Source organism: Tursiops truncatus, chromosome 3, assembly GCF_011762595.2.
Source record: "Tursiops truncatus isolate mTurTru1 chromosome 3, mTurTru1.mat.Y, whole genome shotgun sequence".
In the NCBI taxonomy this organism is placed as follows: domain Eukaryota; kingdom Metazoa; phylum Chordata; class Mammalia; order Artiodactyla; family Delphinidae; genus Tursiops; species Tursiops truncatus.
In genome coordinates, this window is record NC_047036.1 from 130144856 (window position 1) to 130168507 (window position 23652).

Below are 23652 nucleotides of genomic sequence, written 5' to 3' on the forward strand. Positions count from 1 at the left end.
GAAAAGATGCTCAATGTCACTTACTATTAGAGAAATGCAAATCATAACCACAGTGAGGTATCACCTCACACGGGTTAGAATGACCGTCATCAGAAAGTCTACAAATAAATGCTAGAGAGGGTATGGAGAAAAAGGAACCCTCCTACACTGTTGGTGGGAATGTAAACTGGATGGAGGTTCCTTAAAAAACTAAAAACAGAGCTACCATATGATCCAGCAATCCCACTCCTGGGTATATAGACAAAACTATAATTCGAAAAGATACATGCACCCCAGTGTTCATAGCAGCACCATTTACAACAGCCAAGACATGGAAACAACCGAAGTGTCCATCCACAGATGAATGGATAAAGAAGATGTGGGATATATATACAATGGAATATTACTCAGCCATTAAACAAAGAAGAAATACTGCATTTTGCAGCAACATGGATGGACCTAGAGATTATCATACTAAAGTGGCGTTAGTTAGACAGAGAAAGACAAATATTACATGATACCACTTATACGTGGAATCTAAAAAATAATACAAATGAACTTATTTACAAAACAGAAACAGACTCACAGACACAGAAAACAAGCTTGGGGGAAGGGGAGGGATGAAGAAGGAGTATAAAATCAACGGATGCACAATACTACACATAAAATAGATAAGCAACAAGGATTTCCTGTATAGTATAGCACAGGACACTATATTCAGTTTCTTGTAATAACCTATAATGAAAAATAATCTGAAATATATATATATAACTGAATCACTTTGCTATAACCTAAAACTAACACAATATTGTAAATCAACTGTGCTTCCATAAAAAAATTAAAAAATACTAAATGCGGTGGTGTGGTTCTGAGTAACCCCTATCAGAATTAGCAGGTGAAACGCATTTGGTCTATCAAGATAACTGCAAGTGTGTCCAGAGAAAACCACCCTTAGAATTACTAAGCAGATTCCTGGCTCCACCATTCCTGAGCAAGAATCTCTGGAGGGTGGGACCCAGGAATCTGCATTTTGACAAGCTTCTCAGAAGATAGATAATTTTTTTGCATCCTGAAATCTTAGGGCCCAAGTCCTTTGTAGCAGTAGTTTCAGAGGTAGCTTGTACCCCTGGAAAGCTGGTTTCATCTAAGGTTGGGGTTAGGGTGATCAGTGAGTGTGAGGGTAGAATTAAAGGGCGTTAGGACTGAAGATGACCAGATCCCCACACCCCAAGAACAGACCTCTGAGTAGAGAAACTGAAGGCACCCAGAGGGGAATTCTTCCAAGCTCCAATAGCGAGGGCTGTAGTGCCGGCACCAGGACTGGCGTCAGTCTCCCGGCTCCTAGCCCCGTGCTCTGGACACTGACTCACTGTCATGGAACATGGGGCAATGGTCCTTCCTTCCTACTGTGGCCAGATTGAGCAATTAAAAATACACCATGCCCAGTTAAATTTGATTTTCAGGTAAGCAGCAAATATTTTTTTTTAGTATAAGGTGTCCCAAATATTACGTGGGACATAATCTAAAAAATTAGTGTTGTTTATCTGAAATTCGCTAAATCTGGCAACTGTAATCCTTCTTAAAAAATTTTTTAAAGCACCAGACAGATTCAAGAATTGATTCAAAGAGATTTAAAAAAATAACTGTAATGCATTTATGGTAGTTTTCTGTTTAACTCTGCCCATATTTAAACTCTTAAACAATCCTGTTACCTAGCAGCCACCCTGAACCCCTATCATAGTTTCAGAAAATGAGAGGTTAAGTCTTACTCTAGGATCTTCCATGCAGGGTGCCTTTCTGCCTCCTGATGAACCTGCTTGCTTGGCTTTCATTCCTCTGTGGCCCTGTTAATGCCTATCGAGTTACAAGCTGCATGAGGAGTTGGTCAGATAAGACCATCTCCCCTGGCCTTATGAGTTACTTGTTTGATGGCAGCTGGTTGTTAGAGCATTCTCATGTGGACTCCAGAGTCTATGCTGTTAACAGCTGCTCTGTCCTGCCTCTTAGCCCAACAGCCTAATTGGGGTGGGGTGGGGTGGGGCGGGGAGGGGGGGTGGTAGTGTAGGGGTCACATCCCCTCTACATTTGCTGAAGGGGGAGGGAGTGAAATAGGGCACCAGTGAGCAAGGGCGGGGAGTCTGCTGGTGGGGCAGCCTGTCTCCATGTCCATGGCGTCCCAGGGCTCTTTTCTTACCCAGTTGGAGTATAATAAGTAGCACTGAAGGGGCCTCCAAGGCTTGCCCAAACTCAGCAGCAGGGACAAATCAGCGGCTTTTGGGGAGCAGGGCCAATCTGGCTGAACTGGATTGGGGGAACTAGTCTTTACCCAAGAACTCCAATTCCCCATGTGCTTCTGGGACACTTGGCAAGTCTCTCCCATTTCTGCTGGAGTTTTCCCTGTTACCAAGTGTCCCCAGCCTGCAGGGCTGGAGCTGTTAGGACCCAGCCATTTGAGAGAGCAGGAAACTGAGGGTTAGTGAGGGTACCCAACCTGTCACACTAGATAGATGGCTGGTTAGGACCTCTAGAGCCTGCCTGCCCCACGTCTTCCAGATGGAGCCAAGAGCCTTCCCTGGAGAAGTGCAAAGAAGTTAAGTCGCTGGTGGAAGTGGGGCCCCGCTTGCAGATCCACTTCAACCAGAGCGCCCCTCCTTTTCTGTTATGTATCCCAGCTCCATGTGAGAAGCCGTTCTTAAAAACGGGGACTTTCTGGGACTCTATTATAGGCACCATCAGTAGTTGTGGGGAGTGGTGCCTGGAATGCTTGGGTCCCTGAGGCCCTGCTCTCCATCCTGTGAGTGCGTGTAGTTGTGCACAGGGCATATTTTGTTGAGTGAGAAAATTGGCTTCCTGACCTGTGGGAAAAGCTCGGGATCACTAGGCAGAAACTCGATGTTCACTGTCAGCTCCACAACAATTCACTGGTCACTTTGGGCACAGCCTGGTCCCTCCTGGGCCTCAGTTTTCCTATCTGTACAATGGCATGAGTTCTCAGGTCCCTTCCAGCCTCTTCACTCCAATAACAGGGATAATCCACAGTAATTTCTTGGAGATTCAGAAGCCTCGTGCAGCAGAGAATGCCTTAGACTTAGGACGGTAAAAATGAGTTTGCATTACCTAAGGTGTGGTGGGTGACCACAGGGACAAGGGAAAACCAGCTTTGATGTCAGCAGCCTCCCACAGAAGGACGGTGGAGTCAGTGGGGCAGCAGAGCATTGCAGCCTGCCTGAAGATTGGCTCTGAAATCCAGGGCCCAGCTGCTGGGTGATTAACCTGCTCCTCAGGCAGCGCTTAGGAGAGCATGCAGGAGCCCACAAGCTGGATGTGGCTTGAAGAAGGTTTTGGGTGTTTTTTTGTTTTCTTTTGTGGTACGCGGGCCTCTCACTGTTGTGGCCTCTCCCGTTGCGGAGCACAGGCTCGGGACGTGCAGGCTCAGCGGCCATGGCTCACGGGCCCAGCCGCTCCGCGGCATGTGGGATCCTCCCGGACCATGGCACGAACCCGTGTCCCCTGCATCGGCAGGCGGACTCTCAACCACTGCACCACCAGGGAAGCCCGGATTTTGTTTTTTAATGTGAATTCATTAACAATATTTAGAAAGCAGAAAATTTCCCTTCCATATCAAATTTATTTTTCTACCTTTCTTGAAAACTCGGAAGCTCTGGCAACATAAGCTTGTGTTCATGGGTGGCATTGTGACTGCTCTTGAGTGGGTGCTGCCCTCTTAGCTGGTGTCTGTGCTTCCCAGCTTGCCATGCCAGCCAACCAGCCAGCCAGCCTTGTGATTTATGGTGTAGCCTGGGGCCTGGCGGCTTACGTCTGGGACCTCTGGGGAGTTCCTGTGCTGTTTTGTTTGCTGCACACTCTCTGTTCTGTTTTCCACAGCTGACGTCTGGTGTTTGGGTTGAAGCACACTGATTCCAACTTGAAGGAGAACAGGGCATAGGTCTAGACTCCAGAGGGGTTGCAGTTGCCAGGCTGCAGAGCTGTGCTGTTCAGACATAATGCAAAGGGGTAATTAACCTCTTTTCCCAGAAAAGAACGCTCTGGAAAGTCCTTCAGGAAGCACCCATGCCGATGTAGATTTCTTAATTCAGCAAATATTTACTGTGGGCCAGCCATGTACAGGCTGCAGTCTTGGGTTCCAGCGGCCAATGAGAAACGCAGAAAAGATCCCTACCCTTGTGGAACTCCCAGTCATCGTCCACACATCCAGCACGTTGCCGGCTGGTGAAGCCCAAGGTGGAGTCAGGCTGTACCTGGGTTTCAATCCATCTCTGCTACCTACTAGGCAGGTGGGCTCTCTGAGCCTCAATTTTCCTCAGCTGTAAACTGGGAGTCTTCATCATCTTACCTGCCTCCTAGCTCCTAGCGTGGTTGTGAAAAATAAATGAGCTACTGCATGTGAAGTACTTTGGCATTTTGCGTGGATAGTATATGGACTCAGCAATTGATTAGTCTAGTGGGGTTGAGATGCACAAAAGTGCAACCATTTCAGGGGCTAATGAGTACTCTGAAGATCCCACATGATAGACTGAATTAGAACTTGATCCAGAGCTGCTAGTTGGGCAATTAGGGAAGGCCTTGAGAAGAATTTATGCTGAGATCTGTGTGTCACACAGAATACATACTGTGTGACCCTGGGCAAGTCTCTTCCGTCAATTTCATTTTCCGAACAACTGGAATGTCTTTCTGAAACAATTATGTGAAATTACACGTAGCAAGTTAAACCAGTTTTTGGCACCTAGCCACTACCCAGTAAAAGGCGGTGATTACGATTACCGTTCTAACTAGAACCAAATGTGCTCTTCGGAAAGGCTGCGTTAGGGAGCTGGTGCTTGGAGGCCAGAGGCTTCACTGCCTGCTGATATATTTCAGCTGTGATGACGATTAGTTAATTAGCTTTGGGGTAGGACTTCAGGGACTGGTACCAGTAGTGGGAGTGACCACAGCCACCCCAGGACAGCAGAGTCCGTGTCTGGGGCAGGGAGAGTCACTGCAGGCTATAGATAGTTGACTGGGGCCTGAGCCTGAGCTGGGCTGGGCCAGGTGGTATCATGTGACCAGAGCCCGCTGCCCCTGCCCCTCCTCCCAGGCCGAGGGACGCAGACTCTTCAGAAGCTTCCTTTGAGCGGAGCCTCAAGGTGAGCGGACCTTCCGAAGGTTTCTTCTCTCTGTCCAGTTCTTTCTATAAGGGCATCCTTCAGCCCCCTCCCGTGTTTCACCTGCAGGTCTGGGGGAACTTGGGGTGGGAAGGCTGGATAGAGAGAGGCTTCTGAGAGGTGGTGGCAGCGGTAGGAATCAGTGAAGAGGGTGAGGATGGTTAACACAGCATTTTTTTTTTTTTATTCTGTAGAAGAGTGTTCCTGCCGGGGTGGGGGTGGCGTTGGGATCAGTGAGGATGGGATGAAAAGACCGGGTCCCCAGCCTCCTCCTCTGTGACTCCACCACACCCCCAGGCTGGATGACAGCTGAAAATACATCAGGCTTTTCTTACTCTGTCCCCAGGCTGGCCTGGGAGGGACGGGCACAGGTGGGTGATGTAATCTAGACTCCTACTGGCCTCACTCCCTGCCCTTAAATGGTGTCTCTGCCTTCCACAGTGAGGGTCCTGGGCTGTAGTTCAGGCAGTGGTGGGGGCAGAATCCATGTCAGCTGGATGCTTACCCCCGCCCCCGACCCCCATCCTCACTGGGGCAGATGCTGAGGTGGAGGGACTGGGAAGCAGGCCTGAACGCCTCTCTCCTCACGGGACTGGGGGGTGCCACATGTGGGGCTTCCTCCGGGCCTGCTTGGTGGCAATTTCCCTTGCCTCTCTCTGGGTGCAGGAGAGGGGATTGTCAGGTTGCCAGTGTCCAATCCTAGGAGTGTCGCTTGTCTTGCTCTATGACCTTTTAGGTTTCCCTGCAGTGGGCCTTGGTTTTCTCCAGTGTGTAGAATGATATCCTGCAGCCCAGCCATTGAGGGCCTGCCCTGCTGGCCACGATGAGGAGGTAATTTGGACCGTCCTCCAAGTGGCTGAGAGCACAGGCTTTAGAGTCTGATTGCTTAGCTTCAGATCCTGTTCTATTGCTTGCTAGCTGTGATCTTGGTAAATAACCTTTCCACCATGTACCTTGGTTTTCTCATTTGGAAAATGAGACCAATTAGAGAAACTAACTCAGCATCAGAACAGTGCATGGCATCTAGTAAGTGCTCACTCCGTTAATACTATGACCACGGCTTGTTGCTAGCATCTCTTCTGCTTTCATGAGAAGTCTCATTGGTTGAGATCTTACCTTTTCTTCCCTCTACCTCTAGGTGTGAATTTCCTTTGTTCAGTTGAGGAAGGTGAGGGAGGCCCCAGGAAGGGGGTGGTATGTAGTATCTCCAAGGCTATACAACTGGTGAGTATTGGAGTCTGGACTAGGACCCAAGACTGATTTCAGGTGATCAGTTGCCTCTGGAGTCAAGGCAGGGCTGGGACGTGGGTTCCCCTGGGATCCAGCAGTGCCTAGGATACTTGTTTCTCTGCCGGGGGGAAGGCTCCAGCTGACGGTTAAGGCCATAGACTCAGGAACAAGCACTTGGAAAGCAAAGCTTCTTTTCTTCTCTAGTGTGAAATCCTAGAGGAGATGGGTGTGTGAACTCTCCGTTCGTTAAACAAACGTCAGCCGTGTTGCTAGGTCCTGAGCTAGACTCTGGGATCACTGCTATGAAAGCACCCTGGTACTTGCTCTTAAGGGGTGGGGTGGGCTGCATGGTGGATAAGTAACCGGGCACCTAACACAACGCAGTGAGAGCGCAGAGCCAGGGCACTTCGCCTAGGATCTGGTTGGACTCCTCCGAGGGGGTTGACCTAATGGCCAGGTATATGGCAGCAGGTGGGTATGAACTCCAGTAATGTAGCCCCTAAGCCCCTACAAATTACCTTGTTCCCCAAGGTAGAAGTTCTTTGCAATCAGGGTAAATTCAGTCTTTTTAGATACTTGACTCATCTCTAGGAGATGATGCCAGCCCCACAATAAATATTTGGCCTTCGCCTATTCTCCTGGCACTAAGGCCTGAAATCTAGTAGTTCCCTCTGGCCAGCCCCATCCTGCAAGGCCTTCTCCCATCTTACCCGGCCCCATCTCACTTCACCTACGCTCATCCCTGTTTCATTTCCAGCTTTTCCTCTCCTCTTACCAGTTCTTTTTACCACAACCCGATGAGTTTGACTCACCCACGTGCTTTCTCCCCCTAAACCTCCCCTAGTTTCCCGCTCCTTAGACCTCCTAGATCTGGCCCTTCTAGGTAGCTTTTTTTCCAAAAGATAAGCTTTAGGATCTTTCTGGAACAAGCAGTATAGAAAATATAGTTGACCTTTGAGCAACACAGGTTTGAACTGTGTGGGTCCACTTATATGTGGTTTTTTTCAACAGTAAAAGCACCACATGATGTGTGATTGGATTTTTCGGCTATGTCGGGGGTGTGTGCCCCTAACCCCCGTGTTGTCACGTTCCCCTGGTCAGCTTGGGATTGTGGGAGAGTAGGGAATCAGTGGGCTCTTTCAGTGGCAGTTTAGCGCTCCCATTAATTGGAGACTGAACTTTTAGTACTTTACCATGTCCCTTTGTGATCTTGGTGAACAGAATGTCAGGCAGGGTGATTACAGGATCTGATGCCTCGCAATTTTGAAAGAGTTTTTATTAGAGGAAATAGACAGTGACCTGAAAAACTTTGCCTTAAACCTTTTCCAGTAGTTTTCAGGAACACCTGGCCCTCTGACTGATCCTCTTTTCCAACTTTGTGTTGATGAAGTTGATGTTGCAGGCCTTTGGGCATGCTCTCGTTCTGGTAGCATGCAGGCGGTGCTGTTGGGGTGTGGAGGCTGGGTCCCTGCAGAAGTGACTGCTGTCACAGCTCGTGTGTAGCTGAGGGAGGTGATCTTCTCGTGGCTGCCCCTGCTGGTCCTAGTCAGGGAACTAGGTGGTATTAGCCTTCTCTGGGCCAAACCAGAATTAGCAAGAAAATCAGTGTGGAGTAAGTAGTTCTCTGGGCCTAAGGGCTTCATCCTCTTGGGACTGAGAGGGCTTTTCTCGTTCTCCACTGCTCAGCACTGGGAATGGGGGATGCTGTGGATTGGGTTACAGAGCCCCAGCCCTCCTGTGGCATATGGGGTGTCTCGAGGGGGCAGTGGCTCCGGTATGGGGTAGAAGCCAAGAATGCAGTGGCCTCACAGTTAGGAGTCAGGAAAGGACTCTCTCTGCTCGTTAAGGGTACACGCGTCTGATCAAGGCATAGAACGTTCCTTCTGAGACCAGCCGGACAAATTTCTCTGCTCAGGGACTGGGGGCAGCTCCTGACCCCTGGCATGGCTGGCCAACAATGGAGGCAAAGTGACGGGCGAGCAGTGGGTGAGCAGAGCCCCAGGATGTGTATCTTTTCCCGTGGATCTCTGGGGGAGGAAGGGTTCAGAAACTCTTGGTCTTCAGAGCCAAGTTGGAAAAATAAGGGTAGGTGTAGGAAGGGCCAGACCTATTAGAGCCACTGCCTTAAAAAAAATTTTTTTTTTTTTCTTTTTAAAAAGCCCCTGGACTTCTCTGGCAGTCCAGTGGTTAAGACTCCGCACTTCCACTATAGGCGGTGTGGGTTTGATCCCTGGCTGGGGAACTAAGATCCTGCAGCTATGCAGTGCAGCCAAAAAAATAAAAAAATAAAAATCCCGGTCTGCCCTTGTTGAAACTACTGGAGAACCCCAAACAAAATTAAATCACTGTAAACATACTACTTAACTCCTGGTAATACTCGGTTATATCTCCTTCTAGAGTTTCTACTGTGTGTATGTGTACGTATACGTTTTTTATTTACTTTACAAAAATAGGGTTATAACTTTTCTCATTTATTGTGTTTATCTTTTCATATCAGTAGAGATCGTTATCTTTTTATGACCATTCTAAACGTTGTTGAACTTTTATTTAGCCAGTTCCCTGCTATTGGACATGTATTGTTTTCAGTTTTTTTGAAATTATGAATAGCCCTTTCAGCATCTTTGCACATAACCCTAAACACTTGTCTAATTTGTATCATTAGGATAAATCCCTAAAGGTGGAACCATTGAGTCAAATGGGGGTCTCACTTTTTCTTTAGAAACTTGGAAGGCAGGCACATCTTCTCTGAATGGCTCACTCTTCTGTTGACCACAGGTCACTGAGGACAGGGCTGGCCCTGACATGTGGGGCTTAGAAGAGGTCCTTGGATTGCCCACTTAGGGTTTGTATCTTGCCTTCCTAAGTCTGCTCACACACAGACTTCTAGAATGTTAGAGCCAGAGAGGGTCTTTCAGATCCCTTTATGGAATCTGGGTCGATTCGGGAGCCCTGAATTACAGAGCAAACCCTGGCATGGACTCAGTTCCCTTTTTCACAAGAGGGTATAGAGCGGTGAGGGTCCTCCGAGTTGAGTTCTCGGGGTTTCGGCTGCTTGCTGCTTCCATGATCGCACTTGCCATGATTTCTTCAGAAAGAGGTGTTTGAGCATGTGTCCTTCCCGTCCCCACCGCGTCTTCCTCCTTTGGGAGCCTGCAGGTTGTTTGGTGGAGTGGGGTAGTGATGAGGCTGAGGAGGTGGTTGTGGGCCCCTCCCATGGGCTCTGCGTAACTCTCCCTCCCTTCTTGTTCCCACAGAACATGCTGCTCCGGCCAGGGTGGTGAGGGCAGCAGTTCCTAAACAGCGCAAAGGTAGCAAGGTAAGAAGTAGGAGTTGGCAACCCAAGCAGGGACTTCCTGGAGGTGGGAGCCTCTTTTCTGTTGTAGTGAGTGCTTCTGGACTGCGAGGTACTTCTGGGTTCTCTCTGAATAGGAGGGGCACTTTTTCTGGGTCTCTACATTGTGGATGGTCCTCGTGGACAGACTGATTTTGGCCTCTGATCTCTCAGTGGAGCTGTATTTTGGATGAGGGCCTGAATGGTCGAGGCAGGGTTACCCCTCATAGAATGTGCCTTGCAGGTTGGTGACTTTGGAGATGCAATCAACTGGCCAACACCTGGAGAGATAGCCCACAAGAGTGTGCAGGTGAGTCTGTGGGAGGGATGGGCAGGTTTGAATTCTGTCTACATGTTCACATTTGGCCTCAAGCTTTCAGAGCCTCAGCTGTTACCTTTCTGTTTTTTTAAGAGGAGTGGTTGGTACCATATGGGCAACATTGAAATAGCTAAGAATCATTCTTTGCGCCCTTGCTGTGTGTCAGGGACTGCCAAGTGCTGTTTTTTCATCATTTCATCTAACCCTCAGTGACTTCTAGATAGGTCCTTCAGTAATTCCCATTTTACAGATGAGGCCACTGAGGCTGGGGACGGTTAATTACTAGCCCTTGATGGCCAAGTGGGGATTAGAAGTCAGGTGTGTTGTATTGTTTCAAAGCCTGTGATCTCCATCACTACACTTGGATTGCCTGTAGGTGATCATTAGGCCAGGTACCCGCCTCCACACCACAGGTCATGGGGAAGCTTATGTAGCTTTCCTGAGCCCTAGCAGAAGATGGACTCCTGGTCAGTCCTCTCCTTCCCAGCACTTTCGTTCTGGGCTGACAGCTAGGTCCCTCACTGGCTCTGGCCACACTGGCCTTTAGTTCACAGCAGGGTTGGTGTGGACAGACCAGGGGCCAGCATCTCCTCCGTCCCACAGGTGACCTGAACTATGTGATCCTGTTGTAGGGAGTAAAACAATTGCCCGTTGCAGGCCGCAGCCCCGGCCCTGGGGGTTGTCTCTGTCATTTAGACTTAAGGAAGCTGGAGAGACAGGTTGTCCTCTACCTCCTGCCTGTTTGACAACTCTTGCCAGCGAAAGCATCTCAGGTGTGAAAGTAGGACCTTAGAATCCATGCAGCCCAACCTGCTGTCACATGCTCCAGCTCCTCAACCCCGTTCTTCCAGTGACAGGGAGCTCCCTTCTTTCCCATCCCAAGAGGCTCTCAGACTCACATCACCTCCCTGTTCCTCTACTTCGCGCTGCAGCCACAGTCCCACAAGTCTCAGCCTGCCCGCAAGCTGCCACCCAAAAAAGACATGAAGGAACAGGAGAAAGGAGAGGGGAGTGATAGTAAGGAGAGCCCGAAAACCAAATCAGATGAATCGGGGGAGGAGAAGAACGGGGATGAGGACTACCAGCGAGGCGGGCAGAAGAAGAAAGGTGAGTGGCTTGGATCAGGACTCGGGAGAAGGTGGTAGGGCAGAACCAAGAAATGTCGGAACGCCAGGGCTGCTGGAGCAACCTCAGGAGCCCCCGCAAGACGTCCTTGGGAGGCTGATGGGTGTAGGCCACTGGGTCAGCAAGCTTCACTCCAACTATCTGTCCATCAGTTCCTTTTCTTTAACAAGCATTTGGTAAGCCCTGTCCTCAGCACTGGGGCTCTAGCAGTGCAGAAGACGGGGGCGGGGTCTCTGCCTCAGAGTGTTCTTTGTGTGTCTTGATGTATTGCTGTCCCGTGTTAGATTTCATTTAAAAGGCAGGAATTCCCATTGCTCTGGCTGAACTGGCTAGAGTACAGGTTTGGCTGCTCTCATACATATCCAGAGGAACAGGGGGTCTGACCAGGATGGAAGGTTATTTCTCTCACCTGAGAGCTGGGTGGAAGTAGGCCAGGTGCAGCTCTTTGATTCCTTTGTCTTGCTGTGTGTTGGCTCTTCTCATTCCAGATGACTCACTCCACCTAGCAGGATGGGGAAAGGGGGGAGTAGCTCCCTGCCTTTTAGGGACTCACCCTGGAATTGACTGCTTCCACTCAGCTCCCCTGGGTAGAATTTCGGCACGTGTCTAAGGGAGCCTGAAGGTGCAGTCTTGATTCTGGGCTGCCATGTGTCTGGTTCCAGAGGGGGTTCTCTTGACGGTGGAGAAGTTGATATTAGGAGTCAACCGAGAGTGTCCATCACAGTGAAGTCCACCACCTTCTTATTTTAGAGATGAAAATGAGGTCCAGTGAGGGAAAGGAATCTGCCCAAGGTCACCAGATGGTGATTCAGGCCTGAGACCCCAGACAGGGACAGAAGTGTTGGGGGTAGGGATGGCCAGGAGGGACCTCTCCTTCAAGCCTTTCTTGTACCCATGCTGTCCTCCAGGGAACAAACACAAGTGGGTTCCGTTGCAAATAGACATGAAGCCTGAAGTGCCCAGAGAGAAACTGGTCTCTCGCCCTACTCGCCCGCCAGAGCCACGACACACACCTGCCAACCGCGGGGAGATCAAAGGTATGCACCTCCCACTACGGAGGGCCTGGGCATGGGGCTCCTCCTCAGGCCTGACCCGGCGCCCCCTCTCCCCATAGGGTCTGAGCCTGCCACCTACGTGCCCGTGCCCGTGGCCCCCCCCACCCCAGCCTGGCAACCAGAGACCAAATCGGAGCCTGCCTGGCACGACCAGGATGAGACATCGAGTGTGAAGAGTGATGGGGCTGGTGGGGCGCGGGCTTCCTTCCGTGGCCGTGGACGGGGGCGTGGTCGCGGCCGGGGACGCGGCCGGGGTGGCACTCGAAGTACGTGAGGCCCCTTTGGGCTCCGGGATGTCCGAGGGAGTGCGGTGGGGGGCGGGCAGGGGTATCCTCTCCCTCATGACACCCGTTTCCCCCTTAGCCCATTTTGACTACCAGTTCGGCTACCGAAAGTTTGACGGTGCAGAGGGGCCGCGCACCCCCAAGTACATGAACAACATCACCTACTACTTTGACAATGTCAGCAGCACTGAGCTTTACAGCGTGGACCAGGAGCTGCTTAAAGACTACATCAAACGCCAGATGTAAGTGGACAGGCGCCTTCCTCCTGGAGATATGGGTAGGATTGGGGGCTGCCCGAGGATGGTAGCCTGGTAGAGTAGGGCTGTGCAGGCCCTTCTGGTGCTAGCAGCAGTTGCTGCCTCTGGCTGGACCTGAAAAAGGTAACTTGAGAGAACTGTACTACCATTATAAAAATTAATTAGTTAATTTTTTTAAAAGGAGAGAAAATGTCTAGACTCTGCTCCACTTTATCCCTTTATTTGTAACGGCAGCATTGAGAACGCTAGCATTATTGGTGAGGCTCAGTGCTCCATGCCTTATAGGCATTCTCTTATTTAGTCCTGTGGTTGTCTATTTAATTTTTATGAGCTGGGTTTTATCCCCTTTTTATTGATGAGCATACAAGCCCAGTCACTTGCCTAACTGGTAAGTGACAAGGCGCAGATTTGAGTCTATTTCTGTCTGATTTGCAAAACCTTAACTCCTAACCTCTCTAATACGTTGTTTCTCAGTCCAGTGGGGGAGCCATACAAGGAAGTAGATCATTGCAGAAGAGTGTGATAAGTGGCTCAGGAACAGAAGAGAAAGTGACCAACAGTATTGGGACTGGGTTTTAAAGGAGGATGAGGAGCTTGTCAGGCATACAAAGAGGCTGAAGGGCAGAGAGAAGTTTGACCCAAGGTTAGGGAGCCATGAAAGGATAACATCATCTCTTTTCAGCCTTTAGGACTGTAAGTACAGTAGGGACAGGGTTGGTCAGAGGCTATGTGAGCTTCCTGGAGTGTACAGAACAAGGAAGGCATATTCACAAATGATGAAGCAATCATACTTCTTCTCCCCTCCACCTAGTGAATACTACTTCAGCGTGGACAATTTAGAGCGAGACTTCTTCCTGCGACGGAAAATGGATGCTGACGGTTTCCTTCCCATCACACTTATTGCGTCCTTCCACCGAGTACAGGCCCTTACCACTGACATTTCACTCATTTTTGCGGTATGTCTCTCTCCCTGGGGCTGGGGTGCAGAGGAAAGAAAGGTCCTTACTTAAGGAGCTGGAATTTGGGCCAAGGCAGAAAACCCTGGAAGAGTCCTCATCTCATTACTTACGCTAAGATTCCAAGGCTTGGCCAGCCTCTCTCTCCCTCCCCGTCCCCTCCCCCTCCCCTCCCCCTTCTCTCTCTCTCTCTCTCTCTCCCCCCCTCCCCCCACCCATCCCTTTATTATGGAAAATTTACAAAAGTAGACACAATGGTATAATGAGCCCATTACCCAGCCTCAGCATCTATCAGCTCGCGGCCAGTCTTGTTCCATCTGTCTCCTCATGTTCCCTTTCCCAGATTACTTTGAAGGAACTCTCCGGTAATCTGACATTTCATCCATGTTTCAGTATCTGTGTCTGAAAGATAAAGGCCTGTTAAAAAAAAAATAATCAGTATATGATTATTGCATGTAAAAATATTAACAGTTCTTTAATATCACCAAATATCTCATCAGTTGCAAATTCACCCCACTTGTCAAAAATGTTTTCGTAGTTTATGAGAATCAGGATCCAGATAAGACCAATATTATTGTCTTATTAAGTCTCCTCCTCTCCCTCTCTTTTTCCTTGCAGTTTATTTTTTGAATATGCTAGATTGTATATCTTGTAGAATTTTCCATAGGACAGAGTGGTATCATTTCACATGTTCTTCTGTACTCCAGATTTTTTTGTAAATTGGTTCTTGAGAAGCCTGATGAGATTCAGGTTTTGGTTGATTGTTTGTTTTTTTCCCTCCTCGTCAAGAATACTTTATAGATAGTGATATATTCTCTCAGCTGTCACTTAATGCTTCACTTGGTGCTCTTTTTTGCCATATAAACTGCAAATCACTGCCTGTTACTTCATTAGGGACTACAAAATGTTTATATTCTGTCAATCTGTCTTTATTTGTTAGCTGGAATACCTCTTTAAGGAGGTACTTTGCATTATCAACTATTTGGTTACCAAGAAGTATATACTTCGAACAGGAAGGGCAGATAAGTGCTTGATCTTTTCCTTTGTTAACCAGTTTTCAGAATTATGAGCTGATCCCTAATAACCTTCAAAGGTGAACAGTGCATTTCGAGTTTGTTTTTTTTGTGTTAGTATCATTTAATATCATTACAAACTTGTAGGTTCAAACATTTTGTTTATTTCAAAATTATTGTAGTTATTATGCTGAATCAAATTGTTGTGTCTTTGGCCAGTGGGACCCTGGTTCATCTTGTACATTTCCTGTCCCAGATCTGAAATTGGCCGTTTTTTTTAAGGAACTCTGGGTCCTCTATTTTGGGGAAGTGGTGTTTTTGGTATTTAGATAACACAGTTTGAGTTGTAGCGGTGTTTATTGCTACTTGATTGGTCGATGTTTCTAGAGCTTTTTGTTTGTTTGTTTTAATAAAATACATCATGAGATTGTACTGATAATTTCTATTAAAATTTCTATAGGGTCTATACACATAACCCCAAGTATCTTTAATCTGTAACTACTACTTTCTCCCATGCCAAAAATCCTAATTCGTAACAACATTACCATAACTATTCATTTGTTTTACTCTACAGTTTATACACATTATACTTATAGTACCTCTCCCACTCCTAAAAAGTTTTTTTTCCTATTTATACAGTCAGTGACTATTTTCAACTTGAAATAATTTTTTTGTGGTTGTTTCTTTAACTTAATATATATTAGTTTCATTAGCTTCGCTTTGCTTTCACGTTTTGGGGATTGCTTTCTTACGTCTTCATGTTTGTTTTACATTTATAGAAAACATTTATGTGGTTCCAAAGTCAGATGGTATGTTCATAGAAGCCCGACTTAAAATTTTCTTATTTACACCTTTTTCCCTTTCTTTTACTATAAGCAACCTTTCTTGAATCTTTCTATTAAAAAAATTGAGTAAATGCCTCTGTGGGTATTATATACTTCCCCTTTCTTAGATGAACGGTAACATACAGCGCATGTATTTCTTCACGCTTTTTTTGCTTTCTCTTAATATATCTGGGAGCTGACCGTGTAGTAGTAGTAGAAGAAAGGTACTCTCATTCTTATTTACAGGTGCATATATATATATATAATCTTTTCATGTTTTAGCCCGTGTCTTTGGTGTAGATTTCTAGAAGTGGGATGGTTGAACTGAAAGGCAAATGCATATGTAATTTTGCTAGCTGTTACCTGATTCCCTTTCTAGTGGGTGTGCCTTTTGCATTCTCACCAGCAGTATATGAGAGTGCCTCTTCCTCAGCCTCACCAACACAGTATGTTGTCACGTGTTAAAATGTTTTCCTCTTCCATTTTAAAGATTTTTATTTTTTTTAATTTTTAATAAATTCATTTATTTTATTTTATTTATTTTTGACTGCATTGGGTCTTCGTTGCTGTGCGCGCGGGCTTTCTCTAGTCGCGGTGAGCGGGGGCTGCTCTTAGTTGCGGTGCGCGGGCTTCTCTTGTTGCGGTGGCTTCTCTTGTTGCGGAGCACAGGCTGTAGGCGCACAGGCTTCAGTGGTGGCTCGCGGGCTCTAGAGCGCAGGCTCAGTCGTTGTGGCGCACGGGCTTAGCTGCTCTGTGGTATGTGGGATCTTCCCGGACCAGGGCTGGAACCTGTGTTCCCTGCTCTGGCAGGCAGATTCTTAACCACTGCACCACCAGGGAAGCCCCTAAAAGATTTTTAAAAGGAAACTCTTCTCCCCCCTCCATTTTTCACCCTTTTTCCCAGAGATAAACACCTGTAGCACTTTACCTGTGAATCCTAGAAAAATTTGTGTGCATTTGTATGTTTTTACTTAAAAATTCAAACACCAAAAAATTCAAACACCAATGGGATCTTTTTGGGTTTTTTTAAGTCTTTATTTAATTTGTTACAATACTGCTTCTGCTTTACGTTTTGGTTTTTTGTCCTCAAGGCATTTGGGATCTTAGCTCCCCCACCAGGGATCAAACCCTCACCCCCTGCATTGGAAGTCAAAGTCTTTTTTTCGTTTTAATTAATTAATTTGGTGGCGCTGGGTCTTAGTTGCGACAGGCAGCCTCCTTAGTTGAGGCAGATGGGCTCCTTGGTTGTGGCATGTGAACTCTTTAAGTTGCAACATGCATGTGGGATCTAGTTCCCCGACGAGGGATTGAACCTGGGCACCCTGCTTTGGGAGTGTGGAGTCTTGCCCACTGCGCCACCAGGGAAGTCCCTGGAAGGTGAAGTCTTAACCACTGGACTGCCAGGGAAGTCCCCCAATGGGATCTTAAACTCACTGACCTACACCTGCTTTTTTGTGACTCTTACCACCTCAGCACATTTGAAGCTGATTTTAAAGCCTGAATAGTGTTCCATTGAATGGATGTGCCATAATTGGTTTAAATTGCTTATGTGGTGGCAAGCGTAGGTAGTTTCCAGTTTTTTCCTTTTACAGACAGTGTTGCTGTGAATGGCCTTGTATCCAGATCTTATGTTGTCACCTGTTTGTGCAAGTATTTCTCTGGGGCTGATTCCTGGAAGTAGAATGGCAGGGTCAAAGGGCAGGTGTGTTTTTCATGTTGGTACCCTCCTACAAGTTTGAACATCTCACCCGTCCGCTGGTCGTGGAAGATGGTACCAGTTTTCTTATACTCCTGCCAGCACTGGACTTATCCCTGAGCTCATGGGGCTCAGTCATCTACCAGCTTCCAAGATCTCAGTCCGTCCATGTCTTTCCTCTGCATCTTCTCCCTCTTTCTCCCCTGCAGGCCCTAAAGGACAGCAAGGTGGTGGAGATCGTTGATGAAAAAGTCCGCCGAAGGGAGGAGCCAGAGAAATGGCCTCTTCCTGGTCCCCCAATAGTGGATTATTCCCAGACTGATTTCTCCCAGCTTCTCAACTGCCCAGAGTTTGTGCCCCGCCAGCACTATCAGAAGGAGACAGGTAGGTACCCTGCTGGCATGTGGATGCCTCCCTGTGGCCCTTGTCCTCTGGCCATCAGGAGGAGGGCTGGAGGGATGAGGATCTCCCCTTTCCACCCTTTAGAGTCGGCGCCTGGCTCTCCCCGTGCTGTCACACCAGTGCCAACTAAAACAGAGGAGGTCAGCAACCTAAAGACCCTGCCCAAGGGCCTGTCTGCCAGCCTCCCTGACCTGGATTCTGAGAACTGGATTGAAGTGAAGAAAAGACCTCGGCCCTCCCCAGCACGACCCAAGGTGAGTGAGGCCTGCCACGCACCTGAGTTCTAGGGTCCTGGCCTGGAGTGTGGGGAGGGGTGTTGCAAAGGCACAGAGCCCTGGGCTTGTAGAGGCTGGCAGGCACGCTGGGTGGCTCAGGGTTGTAATGCGAGCTGGAGGTCACCAGTGACCGCAGGAAGGCTGATATGGCCTGTTTCCATTTCCAGTGGGGATCACCCCTCAGGACAACCTTAGCTCCGTGAGATCCTGAATGGCATTTTTCACAGGAGGAGATGATGCAGCCTCTGGCAGCAGTGTCTCATTAAGTATTAAGTGTTTCTTAACACATGCCTGTTCTTTTTGGTTTTGGCCACTCCATGTGGCATGCGGGATCTTAGTTCCCCGACCAGGGATCGAACACATGCTCCCTGCAGTGGCAAAGCGGAGTCTTAACCACTGGGCTGCCAGGGAAGTCCCTTGGCTGTTCTTTTGACCCCATCTAAATCCCCGGGGCTGCATTTTTAGTGCCTTCCCCCTGAATTTGTCCTCACTGTCCCATATATAAGCCCCTCAGACCTTCTGAAGAGGGAAGGGATGGGGAGCAGACACACAGTCTGGACAGAGTCTAGACTAGAACACAGGTCTCCTGTCACTGCTGGCTGCTGACCTTGGGAAGCTTCTTTAATATCTCAAGGCTTCATTTTCTCCGTTTTCGGATGGAAGTAAGGAGGGATTAGACTGCTCTAGAAATAGTAAAGCAATATATGAATAGCTCACATTTAGTCCCCTGTTAGAGAAGTGTTTCAATCTCAAACTAAAATTACTGCCCCTTTTTCAGGAGCAGACTTTTGCTCCATTCACCTGCCCATTGCCATCCCTTCTTTGGAGACCTTCTTGGTCTGGGGCTTGTGAGGAGGCCTCAGAGGTGACCTTGGACTTTGGGTTTATGGAATTCTGTGCTCCCTTTTCCATTGTGACCACCCCCCTCAACTCCTTCTTCCTCCCTTCCTGTTTATACCCCGACTTCCTAGCCTGTTCTGGCTGCGGTCTTCCAGAAAGTGTCAGAGGTTAGGCTGGAGTCATGAGGAGAGGGTAGGGTAGTAAGTGCACAAGGACCTGACAGAGTTCAGTTCAGTGCTGCAGACTGCAAAGGCTTTGGAAAGGTGGACCCGTGCTTAGCCCCCATTCCAGAATTCGAGCCCCCACTCCCACCTGACCTATCGTGAACCTTCCAAAAGAGAATAGGGTTAGAGTTTATACAGAAAGCGCTTTGCACAGCAGGGAATTGACGTTTAGATATATACTATGGGGTAGACAGATGCTTTACTTCCAAAATTTCAGATAAATTCAGCCTATCAGCACTCTGGAATACTTTGTTTTGGCTGAAAACAGTCTTGTTTTCTCTTGCCTTTGGGACATGCTGTGTTTTTGTTTGTTTTCTTTTTGCCTCTCACTGTCTCTGTCCCTGCCTTCATCTGGCTTACTTATGCGCGTCCTTTCATAGTCACTTCTTCTGGGAAGCCTTCCCCGACTGTCCCCACTCCCACCCCCAGCTGGTTAAGTGCTACTCCCTATGTGCTCCACGAGGCCTATTTATAGTCCTCACCATAACACACTGCAGTTGGTTGGTTGGTTGACTTCTTCTCCCACTAAACTGAGAGCTCCATAAATTCAAGGACCTGGTCTTGTTCTTTTTCTGCTTTTAGCGTCTTCATACAGGGCCTGGTACCAGTGGGTACTTGCCCATTTATCAAGTAGTTGAACATGTGCTGTTGCTAGATCCCAGTCTAAGTACTGGATAGGATGGAAGGCAAGGCAGCTGTGGTTCGTGCCTGATGAAGATTCCAGTTTATTGGGAGGTGTTGGGGATGGACAAATGGATGAATCAACCTGTTGAACTTGTACCCACTCTCAGGCCAGGTGCTGTGGAGGTAAATGAGAGTGCAGTTCCTACGTGCAGGGAAGTTGTTATCTCAGTGTTTATCAGTGACTGTGATGTGAGCTGTGAGCGGAGAAGCCTGGACTCGTACGGGACATCCTTTTTCCATGAGGCTGACTCCGAGGCTGACAGCTGTGACTTGCTGGCATTATCAGGGCCGCAGTTGTAACAGTCCCATGTTGAGAGGTCAGGGCTTCTCCCAGGGCACAGCGACAGGGCCTGGTATAAGGTGATTCCCTGGTGATTCCCTTTCTCCTTGGTCTGCCCCCATGTTAGAAGTCAGAGGAGCCCCGGTTCCTCCACCCGACTACTCTGCCTCAGCAGCTGCCCTCTCAGCAGCTGATGTCCAAGGATCAAGACGAGCAAGAGGAACTGGATTTCCTGTTTGACGAGGAAATGGAGCAGATGGATGGGCGGAAGAACACCTTTACCGCCTGGTCTGATGAGGACTCTGACTATGAGATTGATGACCGGGATGTCAACAAGATCCTCATTGTCACCCAGACGCCACCTTACATGCGCCGGCACCCGGGGGGGGACCGCACAGGCAACCACACCTCGCGTGCCAAGATGAGCGCTGAGCTGGCCAAGGTCATTAACGATGGGCTCTTCTACTACGAGCAGGACCTGTGGACTGAGAAGTTTGAACCCGAGTATTCCCAGATCAAGGTGAGTCTTGGGCCTAGCAGTGGTGGTGGGGCCTGGGGTGCCTGTAACGTGTGGAAGGGGAAGGCTGACGAGCCGTGTGACCTTGGGCACAGAGCCTCAGCATCCTCCTCTAACAAAAGGGGGTGATGCTCGACGTGAACGGTGGACTGTGCCAGTGTAAGAGCTGGTCACTCTGCTTCTTGAGCGTCCGTGTTTAATGTCTTAAGTTGGCTAGCCACTTTGGTGAGGAATAGGATAAGACTTGGATCGTCATTTCTGTTAGGCATATATAAAAGTTTAAAAGCCTTTTGAGGAACTTGCTTTGAGGGTGAAATGTGGAGGAAAGATAGGTCTTTTAAAAAATCACTGCTACCTGGGAACAGTCAAAACTGGTATAGTAGGTGTTTACAGAGTGGGTATGTGTGGGGGTCGGTTGGCCTTTGGTGAGCCTCTGTTGTGAGTAGTAGTGTGTTCGGTGGAGATGAGAGAATTGCCCGAAGAGAATCGGGGTGGGGGAGTCTACAGCACGTTCCTGGGGAACCGGAGTCCTGACCTCAGTGCTGCTGCAGAGAGGGCTGGGCAAGTACTCCCCCATTCTGGGTTAGCACACCCATGCCTGGGTACCTGGGGTTGAGGTATAGTGACGGGGCAGCTGAGAGCCTGGGGACCAGAATTCCATGTATGTGGTCGCAGGAGCTGCCCTCTTCAGCTTCTTGCATGTCTTGATTCCTAAACAGGCTAGGGCAGTCTTCTTACCAGCATCCCTCCCCCGCTGCCCCACCCCAATCTCGTATCCTCTGCAGCAAGAAGTCGAGAACTTCAAGAAAGTCAACATGATCAGTCGGGAGCAGTTTGACACACTAACCCCTGAGCCCCCTGTGGATCCCAACCAAGAGGTCCCTCCTGGACCACCTCGCTTCCAGCAAGGTGAGAGGTGACACCTGCCACCCTGGCCTGGGTGGGAGGGTCTGGAGCCGTCCGACGGGGCCTTACAGGGACAGGCATTCACAGGCCTACCTCTGCTTACTGTCCCCACTCTGCCTCTGCAGTTCCCACTGACGCCCTGGCCAACAAGCTGTTTGGTGCCCCCGAGCCCTCCACCATTGCCCGCTCTCTACCAACCACTGTCCCAGAGTCGCCAAACTATCGCAACGCCAGGACCCCTCGCACTCCCCGGACACCGCAGCTCAAAGACTCAAGCCAGACGTCACGGTTTTATCCAGTGGTGAAGGAAGGTCGGACGCTAGATGCTAAGGTGAGGCGTTCCTGCTGAGCTGCTAAGAGTCTTGGGCTCACTTCACTGCATTCCAGGGCTCTGCTTCTCTCTCTTGCCTTGAGCCAAGAAAGTGGCACGTCCCCCACCTGCTCCGTATTCTTAGGCTGGTGGGCCCACCAGGATTGAGTGACACATCTGCAAGATGGACTGGGCGTGGGAGTGGTGGCCGCATGTAGCCATGGTAAGGCCTAAGGAGGACTGACCAGGTGTGGGTCCTTGAGCAGATCATGTCACCAGCAAGCCTCGATCTCCTCATCTGTGAAGTAGGCGTGTCAGCTCCTAGCCTACAGCTGTGGACATCATGTGAAAATAGACATGAAAATGCTTTATAAATTGTGAGATAACTCACACCTAGGAGGGAATCTTAGTCCTACAAATGCTTGATGCTCCTCAGTGTTGAATGAGTACAATTAGTAACGAGTCCCGGACTGACCTTTGCAGATGCCTCGGAAAAGGAAGACCAGACACAGCTCGAACCCACCCTTGGAGAGTCACGTGGGCTGGGTGATGGATTCCCGCGAGCACAGGCCCCGGACTGCTTCCATAAGGTATGGGACAGTGGGGAAGGGAGGTCAGGCTGACTGCAGGGCGGGCAGCAGAGCCGTGACATTGATGGGACCAAGAAGAGAGAAAGTCTTTGGTCTGCAAATTAAAGAAAACTTAAGGAAGGTGCCCTCATCCAAATCCAAAAAACGGGAGCAGAGTCTAGAGAGCTTAATCCAGACCCCAGGAGGAGGGAGGCTGCCTTCTGAAGTGTGGCGGCCACACGGCGTTCTCTCAACAGGACAGCTCAGTTGATTTCCAAAGTGGGTGTCTGCTGCCTCCCTCACAACAGCTAGGGAGTTGAATAAAGATACAGATTCCTGGACCCCACCCTAGATCTCCTGACTGAGCTTCAGGGAGTAGGGCCCAGATTCCTTTTTATTTTTTCTCAGGAAAACTACCCCCGTGTTCTCAGTTCCAAAGCAAGATTTGGGAGCCACTGACCTGTGCAGTCTACTCCCTGCAAAGATAGGCATGGTTTTAAGAAAAATACGTTTGGGTTAACCCATTACAGCTCATTAAGGAAAGTCAAATGTTAACACGGGATAAGTAAATGGCTAAAAGCTCAGGTTTGGGCACTGTACAGATCTGGGAAGTTAAATATTAGCTCTGTGACCCAGGGCAAGACTCCCAGTCTCTGTGAGCCCCAGTGACCTCTTTGTTAAAAGAGCATCCAAAGGTCGGTACAAAGAGTGAGACCCATGGATATATATGATAAGGTACGGGCCTAGCACAGTACCTGGGCCTCTTTGTTTGTTGCACTGTGAGAGGCTGGATCTTGGCTGCTGGAAGAGACCAGAGAGGCCCCTCCTATTTGATGGCTGGCAGGTCTGAGGAACCTGGTGACACTGTCTGTTTCATGGTCTCTATAGCTCCAGCCCCTCAGAAGGCACGCCTGCGGTTGGCAGCTATGGCTGTACCCCTCAATCGCTGCCCAAGTTCCAGCATCCTTCCCACGAGCTGCTCAAGGAAAACGGCTTCACACAACACGTCTACCACAAGTATCGTAGGCGCTGCCTTAACGGTAAGAAGCACAGAGGGAGAGGGCTGAGCTTCCTGGACCACTACTTAGATCCAGTGTAAGGGCTGGTGGAGCAGGTGACTATTTTCTCTAACCTCAGAGCAAGAAGTGATAGGACATAATAGCCAGGTAGTTTTGGAATACAGGAGGCAAAAAGAATCTGGTGCTTAGAACATTCCTGTTCCTTGGTCTTTCTCTACTGATATAAAAAATACCAAGAATTTTCCTGGGTCTGGCAAGACCACCAGTGTCACAAAAGGGTGTGCATGAGACAGCATATATTCTCTAGAACAGTGACGGCCTGTGGACCAAATCCAGCCAGCAGCCTATCTTTGTACAGCCCTGGAGCTAACAGTTTTTTACATTTTTGAGTGTTT

At 48.9% G+C, this 23652-nt stretch overlaps 1 protein-coding gene across 4 annotated transcripts in view; it reads left to right on the forward strand.

The window, feature by feature from the left end:
- LARP1 (La ribonucleoprotein 1, translational regulator) overlaps positions 1 to 23652 on the forward strand; it is a 57223-nt gene that overhangs the window by 24081 nt on the left and 9490 nt on the right. Inside the window, exons 2-15 of one of the 4 annotated variants that reach the window (XM_019924788.3) lie at positions 9626 to 9687; positions 9947 to 10012; positions 10954 to 11128; positions 12055 to 12183; positions 12261 to 12467; positions 12565 to 12727; positions 13554 to 13698; positions 17441 to 17615; positions 17718 to 17887; positions 20064 to 20456; positions 21173 to 21362; positions 21485 to 21690; positions 22153 to 22259; positions 23127 to 23278. In XM_019924788.3, coding sequence (XP_019780347.1) covers positions 9626 to 9687; positions 9947 to 10012; positions 10954 to 11128; positions 12055 to 12183; positions 12261 to 12467; positions 12565 to 12727; positions 13554 to 13698; positions 17441 to 17615; positions 17718 to 17887; positions 20064 to 20456; positions 21173 to 21362; positions 21485 to 21690; positions 22153 to 22259; positions 23127 to 23278 — 2340 coding nt within the window. The remainder of the gene's footprint in view (positions 1 to 9625; positions 9688 to 9946; positions 10013 to 10953; positions 11129 to 12054; positions 12184 to 12260; positions 12468 to 12564; positions 12728 to 13553; positions 13699 to 17440; positions 17616 to 17717; positions 17888 to 20063; positions 20457 to 21172; positions 21363 to 21484; positions 21691 to 22152; positions 22260 to 23126; positions 23279 to 23652) is intronic. The other 3 variants (XM_019924789.3, XM_019924790.3, XM_033853506.2) reach the window with 3 other exon arrangements.